This window comes from Nomascus leucogenys, chromosome 2 (assembly GCF_006542625.1).
Source record: "Nomascus leucogenys isolate Asia chromosome 2, Asia_NLE_v1, whole genome shotgun sequence".
Lineage (NCBI taxonomy): Eukaryota > Metazoa > Chordata > Mammalia > Primates > Hylobatidae > Nomascus > Nomascus leucogenys.
Genome location: NC_044382.1, coordinates 120214592 through 120228838, shown reverse-complemented (window position 1 = coordinate 120228838; position 14247 = coordinate 120214592). Strand labels below are relative to the sequence as shown.

Here is a 14247-nt window from a genome sequence, read left to right as displayed (position 1 = left end):
AGTTATTATTTTAAATTTGTATTTTTTTCTGAATATTTTTGATTCAAGTTTGGCTAAATCTGCGTATGTGGAACCTGTGGATATAGAGGGCTGATTTGTACCTTCAATGTTGTTTTATTTCTTACATATTAAATATAGACAATCAAGTAACTACTGGAATAAAATAATAAACAAGTATTAGACACCTATTATATGATACTTTACATATGCGTATTGTTGAATTTGATCCACTCAGTGACTTGATGCAGAATGGAGAAACATGGCATCAGAGGCATTATTTAATTTTCCCAGATTATGCTGCTGGGGTGGTCACTCCTGGTGGTTCTTCCTGAGATTCTTTACTCATTGCTTTATGTGTGACTTGTTCATCCCTAAAAGTAATACGCTTAAGGACTGGATTTGTGGGCATCTTCTTTTTACTGGGAGTTGATTTTCACATGGTCTGTGCTTTTCCTGTATTAGTGGCCATTTATGAGGGAGATTTTGTAGTATTTCACTGCTATCATCCAAACTATCTATCGTCATGGGGCAATGTAAAAGTAGGTGATAAAGGTGCTTTAAGATTTAAATGGAATTTATAAAATTTTCATTGATGGAAGGTGATTTTAATGCACCTCTCCAAAAATAGTTACCAAGAGACAATTATTCTTTATATATTATCAATAATCTCTCTGCTTGAATTTTTGTTACCTAAAGGGGGCTGTTGTGTGAGGAATGCTATCTTCCTTCCCTGGTCATTATTCATATTCTGTCTCTCTCTTTCTCTCTTAGTGTAACGAAACCTCATTCTTTTTTGAAGCTCGGAGTAAAACTGCTTGCAAGCACCTCTGGAAGTGCAGTGTGGAACATCATACATTTTTTAGGTAAATTGATGTAAAAATTTTGTTTGTTGTCTTAATGAAAATGGCATTTATTTTTATAAAAACAATTCTGTCTACAAACAGAAATTTGGAATTGTTTCCCTTTTATTAATTTTCTCAATTCCTAATTCTCTGGATTATATTAATGCAAACATGCACACATATATTCATGTATGTGTACATATATATACATATAGGCACTTATACACATAGATACAGTTATATCTTTGATACTACAAGAAAGGATCGAGGTAATATTTTTTAGGTTTATGTAAAACATGCAGCCATTGCTGGCACCTATGTAGTATTAGTGGAAGTGGAGTGTTCTGTGCGTAATTAATTTGAAAAGTCTATCAGCCATCTAGGTAGAAATGTGGTAAGGTAGTTAGGTGTACAAGGCGCACTGGAAAGACCAAAGTTGATGGTGTCACTTAAGTAGTTATTTACAGAAGTGGCTGGCTGAGGTCACCAGTGGAAACAGTAGAGAGAGAAGCAGAACTCCAAGGACTAAGCTTGGTGGCCCTCCCGACATTAGAGGGCAGGATGAGCCAGTCTAGAGTATGAGAATGAGCAGTCAGAAGAGTGTGTTGTATCCTGGGAAACAAGGAAAGAGAATGTCTTGATGAATAAGGTGCTGGCAACTGCATGCAGTCCTCCTGCGAGGTCAGGTCAGATGAAACTAGAGAACTGACCTTTGGATTGTGGGGATACTTTTTTTTTTGTTTCACATCTTTATGTTGTAAAGATAAAACAAAAATTTAGCTGGTAATACACTAAGCTTTATTTTTTGTTTTTGTTTTTTAAATGGAAACAAAATTGAGTGCTTCCTTGTTTCATCCTCATGGAGTATGAATAGCATGTTGGAGAAGTATTCTTGTAAAGTGGCTGGAGTCCTTTATAAAGTTTGTGTTAGGAGAAGGGGGTGGCCCAGAATGCCTATAACGTTGAGTCTTTGTCTGATTTTCTTTTAAAAATTGATTAGAATGCCAGAAAATGAATCTAATTCACTGTCAAGAAAACTCAGCAAGTTTGGATCCATACGTTATAAGCACCACTACAGGTAAATGACATATTTTTCCTTGGGGGGATGTGTTTGTAAATAAATACTTAATTCAGCTGTGATACCTGCTCAGTGAAGTTTTTTATTTATTTTTTCTTTTTTCTTGCATTGCTAATGTGTTTTGTAAGCATACCTGTTTATTAAAACTTTCTCAATAAACGTGATTTTCCAGATTTAATTATATTTAATGTCTGCATTAGCTATGTTGTGGGCTTTTAGATCATAGTAAAGTTGTCTTCAGAAATTCATTTTGACGCAGTTATCACTTACTTTTAATTATGTGTGTTTTGTGATTATGAAACAATGTAGATGTTCTGAATAGTAACTAATTCTGTTTTTAAGACATTCAGTTGATCCCCTATTTTAATACAATCTATACTTTTTATATTGTGCATCAAACCATGTTTTTTCTGCAGCATACAGCCTGCATGTAGTAATGCTAGCAATTATATCTCAACTTTATTGAGCAGTTACCAAATGCTGTGTACTCTGATACATGTTTACCATTCATTGCTTCATTTAATTATCAGTCTTCTGTAATATTAGCCCCATTAATGTATGAGGACCCTAAGGCTCAAAGAGGTCAAGTCCCTTCTCCAGGTAATCCAGCCAGGAAGCAGGGAAGTGGGATCCATCCCCTGGCGCTCTAACCGCAAAGCTCATGTTTATAACCATTAGGCAAACTGTTAGCCTCTTGTGGAAAAAGCCTGATTGTCATGCAGCTAGGCAGGTGCTTATGTTGTTTTCTGATACCAGCATTAAAAATGAGAGTAGGTTTTGTATTTTGAAAAAGAATTTGTCTTGTTTCAATTCATTCTGTTCAGTGGAGAGAGCCTGTGATGTGCAAGGCATGGTATTAGGTACCTAGAGATACAAAGAATCAGATCTACCCACTTCTGCCTTCAGCGAGCTGTAGTATTATTCAAACAGTGAGGGAGGTCCCCAGGCCTTGTAAACCCCAAGCAGGGTGGGGAAATGCCACCTAGTGTCACAGAGATGGGACACTTTTGTCAGTTCCATTGGAGACATCACTGAATGAAATGCCCCCTTAGGAGGTACAAAAAGAGCCAAGGCAAGCATTTTCAGGACAATAGTCCTCTATCCTAGATTTTAATTCTTCTCTTTTATAATGCACTTTTTGGGTCTTGAATTTGAGATTAAAAATTATCAGTAAAAGAGTAATGAATATTAAGCGTTCAGTGCATTCATCTTTATATATTATTTAGTTGAAAATTTGCTCATTTCGTGACTAAAAAGTACTTAAGTGTCATTGTATTGTAGATTTTGTTGGAATTTACATGAAGGTGTTCATTGATATGTTTATGTTTAACCTTTAGGTTTTCACTGTTCTTCTATAGACAGTGGTACAATTACGAAGAATTTAAGGAAGTATTGTTTGCATTTATTTTGAGAAGAGCAGGTAATAGTCAGTATTTGGACTGTTCTTCCAGTTGTGGCAGAAAATATCACCAGGATTATAGAGAGAATGTCTCCTTGTCCCTGAAATGGAGCTGGTAGAAAGACATCTGTCTTAGTGTTCATACTATTAAAATTTTAATTATCCTGTTTTACATACGCTGTTGCCGGCTTCCACAAATTTAGCCATACTTTATTTCTCAAATTTATTGAAATGCAAACGTTGTGGCTACTGGGAATTATTATTAGAAAGTTATTGGATTTTGCATATTAAATATCATTTCTTCCAAGGAAGTGATTAAAAGTAACCTTTGCAAAATTGGAGGCCATGCTAAATCTGTTCTAATTTTGTGGCTGGTGTTAACTGCCTAGTAAGTCTTAATAAATCTTAAATCTACATGTCTATATGTAGGAGACACTAACATTACACCATCCTTGGAAGAAAGACGATGCCCAGAGCTTAGGCAGGGATGGGTCTCTGATTGCTGGGGGTCATTAGCACACAGACTGTTTATTGTCAAAAGAGGGCAAGCAACCAGACTTTAACCAGCACAATATGCCTGCCCCTTTCTTGAGACATTCAGGAGATATCCTGGAATGAAAGCAGAGCTCTGGAAACACATTCTCTTCCTTTCACCCTGCAGGCTTTTAAAGAATAGGGTATAAAGAACAGCCTAACAAGTGGCTGCAGTGTATGAATGCAGGTGTCTGGGTGTGTTTGTGTGTGTCATTGTGTATGTGTTTATAGTGATGTGTTAGTGTCTTTGTGGTTGTGCACGTACATGTAAGTGATGGAGGAAGACAAGAGTTCTAGTATTGACTCTCTCTTGCATTTTAGGGCTTGCAAAATGCCAAGGACAGTAGCACTTTTTGGGAAAACTAGTGCTTACTTAAGGGAAAAATCGGACTTTTTTTGTGATATGGGAAAATTAAGATTAAAAATTAAATTTGTGAGGAAAGGCTGAGCTGAAATCTGATGTTCCAATACTTGTTGTTGTTACTGTTGTTTTATTACCAGAGACCAATAATCTGAAATAGAAATCTTTGATTAAACATTTTGTTATACATTGCATTCTTCTCTGAGCCCCTTACAAATTAACCTTGCCTTTACCTGTCATTGAGTTTGTGGGGTGCTCCTAGTTTTGATTAATTAATGAGTTGTGTAGAATTTACACTTCAGAATTGAGAAGGAGGGCTTAGAAACTCCCCTGGGAACCCAGATCCTTCCTGTAGGACTTAACTCACAGGAGCTGTCATGAGATTTCACATTCTATGAAGCATGGAAGAGAGACCAGGTTCTCCTAAGAACCTCCTTTGTGTCAGTTGCTTTCACATGTGCAGCTTTATTTAATCCACACAATGACCTGCCAAAGAGGTTTCATATCCCCCTTTATATAGATGAGAAATTGGAGCCTCCAAAAGTAAAATAATTAAGCATCTCTAATCAGTAAGTGGCAAAGCTGGGATTTTGAACCTGAGTATTTCTACTCTTGTTCTTTTCTTTCTATCTCACTTAGAGGCTGAAGGGGCTGCTGGCAGTGCCACTCAGCATGCAAAGGGAATGTGTTCATGCCAGAGGTAGCAGGGAGGTGGGTGATCACAGAAATAAAGCTGTGTCCTGTCGTAACAGCCACCAAACATGCGCAGGAGCTTTCATCACCTTACACTGTAAATCTCTATACTTGTCAATTACTTTCTGCTACAAGGAAATGGGATGCTATATAAGAATACTTCTGCCAGGAAATTGTAAGAACAAGTAGAAATATAAATGAGGAAAATAAGGCTGCAAGGATTTTTGCAAATAACCTTCTGAAGACCGCATAGCTAGGGAAAGGCAGAGCTTTGCTTTAAACAAGGCTTGCAACTTCAAACCCAACACCTACATGTACTGTTCCTTCTCCCATGCCACCAGGCTATGCCATACTGACCAGCTGGAGGTCAGAAAGCTTGTTCTAGTGCTGGGTCCTGAATAGCCTATGGCAGATCGCTTTGCACTTCTGGTCCTTAGTCTTATTAATCTTATGATATGATTTTCTCATTTCTCTTTTGTTCCGAGAGAGAAACCATGAGAAAAATTTGAATAATAAAAAAAATCTGACTGTGAAATGCCTCAATGGTTCACATATTGGGTTATATTTTTAGGGGGAACATTTTTTCCTCTGTGAGATGAAGTGTACAGTGCCCAGGTCTTTCTGTTAATAGTGAGTCTGTTGAAAGTAGGCCTTATCTTCATACTCCAGACCATTTATAATAGGGAAAATTTTCACTTTTTGGGGATTTTTAGCTTTTTGGAAATCTGTGTTATCCCGTGTACCTTTTTAAAAGAAGTTACATTTCAAGCAAAACAAAATCTGTCAGTTTGCTCCTCTCCCCTCCCGAATTTCCATGAACGGTTCCTGAACATGAAGAACAATCATGGATGCGCCCTGGCATCTTTATTCCCCTGGTAGCTGATACCACACGTCCCAACTTAGCCTGATGCAGAGTCATTTTTATGAGGATTGTAGGCATCTTCTTTTTTAATAAAGGTAGAGGAGGCAGTGAGGAGGAGAAACTTCCACAGAAGCGTGTGAAAGATGAATTTTAAGTCTGTTTAATCTGTTTTTTTGGGGAAACACTCACCTGTATTTATCCTGTAAATGTAAGATAAATAGGATTTGGGGCCATTAAAAGACTTTTTTCCTCCCATAGATGGCTGTACTTGTGGTGAATCAAACTAGACTTGTAGAAATGCGTTTTTCCTGTACCTAACTGATACTTTCCTGCATGAAAGCCAGGGTCATTCAGTTGCTCAAATTCAGCAGTTGTGGAATAAATTGTTAGTAATATGAAAGTTCACTAAAATCCAGCCAGCTAAATCACATGATTCCTTGGGAAATTACTTGAGAAGTTTGGCCCAGCCCCAGGGAAAGCTGCCCTGGAATCTGCGTGGAATCTGTTGAGCAGCACTGCTTTGCATGGGGTTCTAGGCCTGCCTCCAGTCTTCCCGGACACTTGATCTGGCCCAGGTGAGGTGGGCATAGTAAATGGCTAATTGTGCCATGACAGAGTCCGGAATAAAATCATACTGAGTGGTCCTGTGGGGGATGCTTTACAACCTGCTGTGTGAGTACATCATGGAGCTCATGTGGAATCATTGCCCTCCCACAGTTTAGCTCAACTTAATTTCTTTATTATTTAGTGACCTTAAAGACTATCAGCAACCTTTATTTCTAGCCCATCATTCTACTGAAATCTAACTCCTCCTTTAATAAATTCTTTCTTCCTGTTTCCTCCTCTGAAAGATTTTCCTTCTATCTAATGTAAATCTCCTCAGAGTTTAGTAATCACTCCCTTGATCAATATTGCAATGAGAATTAGTTAAAAACCAGGGAGTCTGTGTGTTTTTTCTTCTCTCCATATTTGGCAGATGTTCTGAATGACCTGTTGTTTAATTTTGTGGCTGTGTGGTTTTACCTTTGCTAATCAAAATGTTGCACTTTCAAGTGGCAGGACAGCTTTGCAAATGAGCCGAGATCTTTCTATTCAGCTTCCCCGGCCTGATCAGAATGTGACAAGAAGTCGAAGCAAGACTTATCCTAAGCGAATAGCACAAACGCAGCCAGCTGGTAAGTCATGGCTCCCCTGAGTTATCTAAGTAACCTTGTTTTCCTTTAGGCTGGTAGTGTAAGATATACTCAGATGATGTCTGTAACTCTATAGTCTTTCTATTGAAATTTCTAATATTAAAATTTTCTAATATTAGAAATTTTAATTTGATCTTGGAAATGTTCAAGCATACAGTAATTATTAAGAAGACAAGTAGTCATCTTGAATCACCATGACCTGCTTAATGACTGTACTTTCTTTTTTTTTCTTTTTTGAGTTAGGATCTTGCTCTGTCACCAGGCTGGATTGCAGTGGCATGATTATAGCTCACTGCTGCCTTGACCTCCTGGGCCCAAGTGATGTTCCGACCTCAGCCTCCCAGGTAGCTGGGACTATAGGCACATACTACCATGCCCAGTTATTTTATTTTATTTTATTCTATTTTATGGAGATAGGGTCTCACTGTGTTGCCCAGGCTGGTCTCAAACTCTTGGGCTCGAGTGATCGTCTCTCTTCAGCCTCCCAAAGTGCTAGGATTACAGGCATGAACCACCATGCCTGGCTCCATATGTTCTTTTTGAAGGGGTTTTATTTTAAATAAAATCTTGGCTGTGCACAATGGCTCATACCTGTAATGTCAGTGCTTTGGGAGGCTGAAGCAGGAGGATGGCTGGAGCCCAGGAATTCAGGATTACAGTGAGCTGTGATCATGCCACTACACTCCAGCCTGGGTGATAGACTAAGACCCTGTTTCTTAAAACAAACAAAAATCACACAAGACAAAATGCTAAAGTGAGTAATTTCTTAGTTTGATGTATTTGAGTGGAAATTGAAAAAACTCTTAGCAAGAGTCTTGAAAAAAACAAACAAACAAACAACAAAAAACAGCACTTCTGGGCATGATGGTAAGCCTGTCGTCCTAGCTACTCAAGAGGCTAAGGCAGAAGTATCTGGCTTGAGCCTGGGAGTTTGAGTATAGCCTGAGCAACAAAGTGAGGCCCCTATCTATTAAAAATACAAATTAAAAAAAAGGAGCACTATTGAGGTGACTTAATTTGAGCTTCATCTGTACAGAATCCAGTTGGCTTTTTGTTATTATCGGTCTTTTACTATGCAACATAATATACATATAGAAAGTATATACATAAAATATACATACTTATGGACATATACATACATGTATACATATGTGTGTAGACACATACAAAGTTTAATCTAGCCTGCATCCCAAAAGTGCCACATGGGTATTTCTCTGATAAGTGTTCTCACCATTTCCCCCCCTTTCTTTTCATTATAATTTGTCAGTGTTTCCTGAACAAATTAGTTTATTTTGCCTGTTTTTAACATTAGATGAATGGATCATAGTATGTCTTTTTTTGTGTCTTGATTCTTCCTGCCAACATTATATACAGTCTGTACTAAAGCACGTTCCTTTTTCTTGCTGTGAGTATTCTTGTGTTTGACAATTTATTCATTCTACTGTTGATGGACATTTGGGTTATTCAGATTTTTTTTTAAATGAAGACACTGTGTCTTTAATAAAACCACCTAATCAATCAGCTTTAATCCATGTTCAGTGCTCATTGCTCACAGAATTTTACTGTGAAGTGATATTGCTGATGTTAGTTTGTGGCTTGCTTATAGATCACCCTTGTCTAACACTCTCCAGTGTCCTTTCACAGATATTATCTTGTTTGAGCCTCACCCTGTGAGGTGGGGCAAGAGAAAGAGTACATCCCATTTTACAGATGAGGAAGATGTGGTTCTAGCAGTTATTCAGAGGTGTGGCTGGGACAGGAGCCCAGGTCTCCTGGGTCTAGCACATTATAGGAAGTAAATGAAATTTTTAGTAACAATATTAACATTGGAACATTGTGTGAAAATTGACATAGCATTATGACGTCCATCATTTCATTTAATCCTTCTGCCAAGCCTGTGAAGAAAAGTGTATGAGTTTGTTTTACCATTCCTGTGTGTGACAATGTCACCTGACTTACTGCTTCTAAAGTCAAATTAAGTCTGACTGTAGTTCCCCTCCTCTTATTGGGCTGGGAGGCAATAAAGTTCTTTCTGGTGGTTCTACACTGACAAGAGTAAAACCTGACTAAATTTGCAGTAGATTACCTTGCCACATCACTATTATTTTACCTCCCTTCAGCTAATGAGGAAACTAAGATGTGAAAGGCACATTGGCTAAAACTACTGTGGAGTAGGTTTACTGGGCATTGGTTACCGACTTGTTTGAGTCCATTGAGAGAGAACACGCTCATATGCAACAAGTTACATGAAGCTTATGTATTACTTACACATGGGGATCAGAGGACAAAGGAAGTCTAGGATTTGTTGTAAGCTGGTCCCCCTAATGGACAGCCCAGCCTTTTTGGAGGACAGCCTCCCAGCATCAGGTGGATCTCTCTCTCTCTCTCTCTTTTTTTTTTTGAGACAAGGTTTCACCTTGTCACCCAGTCTGGAATGCAGTGTTGTGGCCATAGCTCACTGTAGCTTTGAACTTACGGCTCAGGCAGTCCTCCCACCTCGGCCTTCTGTGTAGCTGGGATTACAGGCATACGCCACCATGCCCGGCTAATGTTTTCTAATCTTTTGTTTTTTGTAGAGATGGGGTCTTGCTGTGTTTAGGCTGGTTTCAGACTCCCAGCCTCAAGCAATCCTTACATCTTGACCTCCAGAAGTGTTAGGATTACAGGTGTGAGCCACTGTGCCTGGCAGGTGGATCTTTTTAAAATGTGGAATGTATTATGCCTTTTATTATTATAAAAATACATGCTTACTTTATAAAATATAGAAAACTTAGAATCTTCTCTCCCAAAAAGAAAGAAAAAACCTTTTATATTCAACTCCATTCTACTTGTAGTAGCACTGTATTATACAGCCTTTTGGTCAATTGTATATCTTTTTCACACAAGTGGTAAAATTGTGGGTTTTCAACTTGCTTTTCTTACTTAGTAATACCTCATGGATATGTTCTAAGTCTTTAAGTGTTCCTAAACAATGCCATTTTAATATCTGTATGATTTTCTGCTGTATAGATATAGAGATATGACAATTTAACCAATCTTTAATTCTTGGATATTTAAGCTGTTTCAAAATTTGAAAACCATAAATAGCTCTAAAGTGAATATTCTTGTAGTGATATCTTTAAGCGTTTGTGACTATTTATATATTTTAAACAATGGTGTATATTCATCATTTTTATTCTTAAAAGAGGATTAAACAATGCTGTGTTAAAATTTAAGACTTTGCTGAGACCACCTTTCAGTCTGATTTTTGAATTGCTTTTATCCTGACTTTTCTTTTTTCTTGAGACGAAGTCTCACTGTGCCAACCAGGCTGGAGTGCAGTGGTCCAATCGTGGTTCACTGCAACCTGAAACCATAAAAACTCTAGAAGATAACATTGGTAAAACTCTTCTAGACATTGACTTAGGCAAAGCTGTTCATAGCCAAGAACCCAAAATCAAATGCAACAAAAATAGATAGGACCTAATTAAACTAAAAAGCTTCTGCACAGCAAAGGAAATGATCAGAGTAAACAGTCAACCCACAGACTGGGAGAAAATATTTGCAAACTATGCATCCAACAAAGGACTAATATCCAGAATCTACGAGGAACTGAAATCAGCAGGAAAAAAAATGAATAACCCATCAAAAAGTGGGGAAAGGACACAAATAGACAGTTCTCAAAAGGAGATGTACAAATGGCCAACAAACATGTGAAAACATGCTCAGCGTCACTAATGATCAGGGAATTGCAAATCAAAACCACAATGAGATACCGCTTTACTCCTGCAACAATGACCATAATTAAAAAATAAAAAAAATGTGGATGTTGGTGTGGATGTGGTGAAAAGTAACACTTTTACACTGCTGGTTGGAATGTAAGCTAGAATAACCACTATGGAAAATAGTATGGAGATTCTTTAAAGAACTAAAAGTAGAGCTACCATTTGATTCAGCAGTCCCATTATTGGGTATCTGCCCAGAGGAAAAGAAGTCATTATATAAGAAAGACACTTGCACACGATGTTTATAACAGCACAATTTGTATTTGCAAAAGTATGGAACCAGCCTAAATGCCCATCAGCCAACAAGTGGATAAAGAAAAGTGGTGTTTATATTACTATGTACACCATAGAATACTACTCAGCCATAAAAAGGTTCAAAATAATGGCATTCGTGGCAACCTGGATCAGGTTAGAGACCATTATTCTTTGTTTTTTTTTTTTTTTTTGAGACAGAGTCTAGCTCTGCCTCCCAGGCTGGAGTGCAGGGGTGCGATCTCGGCTCACTGCAAGCTCCGCCTCCCGGGTTTACGCCATTCTCCTGCCTCAGCCTCCCGAGTAGCTGGGACTATGGGCGACTACCACCATGCCTGGCTAACTTCTTGTATTTTTAGTGGAGACAGTGTTTCACCATATTAGCCAGGATGATCTTGATCTCCTGGCCTCGTGATCCATCTGCTTTGGCCCCCCAAAGTGCTGGGATTACAGGCATGAGCCACCGTGCCTGGCCTGGAGACCATTATTCTAAGTGAAGTAACTCAGGAATGGAAAACCAAATAGTATATGTTCTCATTTTTAAGTGGGAGCTAAGCTATGAGGACACAAAGGCGTAAGAATGATATAATTGACTTTGGGGATTTGGGGGGAAGGGTAGGAGGGGGTGAGGGATAAAAGACTACACATTGAGTACAGTGTACACTGCTTGGGTGATGGGTGCACCAAAATCTCAGAAGTCACCACTAAAGAACTTACTCATGTAACCAAGAACCACCTGTTCCCCTAAAACTATTGAAATAAAAATAATAAATAAATAAAACAATAAAACCCCGCAAGAGTTACTTAGTGGAGTAGGAATAGGCAAACGTTTTTCACGAAGGGCCAGATAATGAACATTTTAGGCTTTGCAGGCCATGTGGTTTCTGATGTAACTATTCACCTCTGCCATTTGTAGCACAATAGCGTCACAGAAAATATGCAAATGAATAAATGTGATATGTTTCAAAAACACAAAACATTTGTATATAATTTTTTAAAAAGTCGTGATGGGGTTATTACTTTCTGTTAGTTTGTATCATTAATTTATACTAAATGAATTTTTACTTTAGAAGACATTTCTTTTTAATTCCGAAGTTAAAGTAATTCAATCAAACTAGATGACTAGTCCCCTTAACTTGCATCCCAGTTCTCTGTAAGTTTAAAAAGCATGTTTATTCACCTCTCAATCCAGAGTAATAAATGCCCTGGCAGCTAAAAAGCCATTGTGTTTAGAATTCGCCAAGTGCAGGCCCTGGCACCTTTATGAGGAAGTACATTCCAGAATCAAGTGCCCTGCACCCAGCTGCCTGCTTCCCCACCCAGAGGAGGTCAGCATCAGGGCAGGCAGCCAGAGCATTCCTGCAAGTCTAAACTGCCTCAGAGGAGCTTGGGTAAAGCCAGAAAAGGGACGGCAGGAGGAAAAAGTGCCCTCCTGGTACAACCCTCTCTCTGACAAGTTCCTGGCAACTCACACAGTTGGATTCCTGTCAGAGGAGATCATCTCTGCCGTAAGTAGGCAATAAAGACAGAATATTTGGATATAATTCATAATTAGCTATAAGAAAAGTAATGGGTGAAACCATTTGCGATGGATATACAAGGCTTTGATTATCTGATGCAGCATTTTAAGTTCTTAAAAATGTCTCACTGAACACACAGATACTTGCAGCATAATCTTTGAACTATTGAAAAGCAAGATAAGATGACATTTTTGACATTCCCATTCTGACTCTTTGGAAGGGGCTGCAAACAGAGTGCATAAAGGGTTGTGAAAATGATTTCTGAGAGGATGGTTTGTGCACAGTGTGCAAGAGGACAGCTACTTACTGCTTGGACCAAGCCAGTTGTTTCTGTGCAGCGGAGTGGACCTAGTGTTGACATATCTTCCAGTGTTTCAAAGAAGTACAAAATCTGGATTTTTATGTGAACTTCTTAGAATTTGAAATACTAGCAATTAATTTCATTATAAAAAGACTTTGTGTGCTAAATTAAACATTACTGATGAACAGATTTGGCTTGAAAGCTGCCTCCCTGGAAACTCTCCTTGACAGAGCTGGTGTGAGTGGTTGATCTGCCATGTGACAGGTAACTCCATCTGCCCTGGGGCTCACACTGTGTTTCTGCAGCATCCTCAGTGATCACCACTATGTTTGATTCAAACACTCCATTACTCCAGACATGAGCACTTTGTAGTTAGTAGATCAGTGGGCCAACTCCAGGGGATGATGGTGCCACACAGCTCTGGGCCCCCCATAGTGAATGTTTCGCCTGAGGGTAGCTGACCAGCATCTATTGTTGAGCCAAGGTGGGTGCAGTCAAAGCAGGGAAGACAGATAAATTCTTTGATATAATGAAGTACGGTTTCATTTGATGAAGTATAGCTCTGGGCTGCTAAGAAATAGCAATGTCAAAACAATAATTATTTATTGAACACTTCCTCTGATTGGCACATTGTGTCAGATGCAAGTCAGCAGAACTTCACTGTGGCTTGTGGCAGTCAAATCTGTGTTTTGAAGGCAGAGGAAAGGTGAGTTATCTGAATAGAGACGGATGTAAAAGTGCGATCCAATAAGCTGGATCCTGGTACATGCTGGTTCAACCTCAGTAATCCATGTACTAGACATGTAATATTATAAAGTCACTTAGCCAGCCTGAGCCTTGATTTCTTCATCTGTCAGATGGGTTGCTGTCATGGGGATGTGTCTGAAATGGGCTGAGTATCTTGTCACACCTTGTAGAGGCTTGGTACACTTTAGTTTCCTTCTCCTAAACCAAAAGGATGTCTTTCTATTCACAGTGTGGACCACTGTGAATCCATCTGTCAATGTTTGAGGTACATTTGCTGTAATGGCATCAACTTCATATACAAAGGATGATGTCATTATGTTGAGGTGCTGTGGGCTTTTGAGAGTGACGGGTAAGGAGAGGCCATTCAAGTACAGTGAGAGGGGCTTCGAGAGGAAATTGGATGCTCTCACTTAAATCTAGAAGATTCAGTATAAATCGAGTGTGAAGAACTGGGCCAGTCAGAGCACACTATGTGAAGGTTTCTTCTGTCCTGCCTGCCTACAGATTTTAGCACCCCAGGGCAGCTGTTGGGAGCAGTATCAGGATCACAGACTTAGGAAGTGTCTTTCTTACTACATTTCTACTCTTCAGAGTAGCATTTAGTCCAAGCCTTTTTTTTTCATTGTGATAAAACCATAACATTAAATTTACCATCTTAAGCATTTTAAGAGTAAGTTCAATAGTATTAAATATATTCACAT

The 14247-nt window shown here is 38.7% G+C and overlaps 1 protein-coding gene across 2 annotated transcripts in view; it reads left to right on the top strand.

The window, feature by feature from the left end:
• Positions 1–14247, top strand: part of EPB41L4A (erythrocyte membrane protein band 4.1 like 4A) — a 261160-nt gene that overhangs the window by 184678 nt on the left and 62235 nt on the right. For both annotated transcript variants that reach the window (XM_003259826.4, XM_030817603.1), the window contains exons 10-12: positions 772–863; positions 1843–1920; positions 6823–6944. In XM_003259826.4, the coding sequence (XP_003259874.2) occupies positions 772–863; positions 1843–1920; positions 6823–6944 (292 nt within the window). The remainder of the gene's footprint in view (positions 1–771; positions 864–1842; positions 1921–6822; positions 6945–14247) is intronic.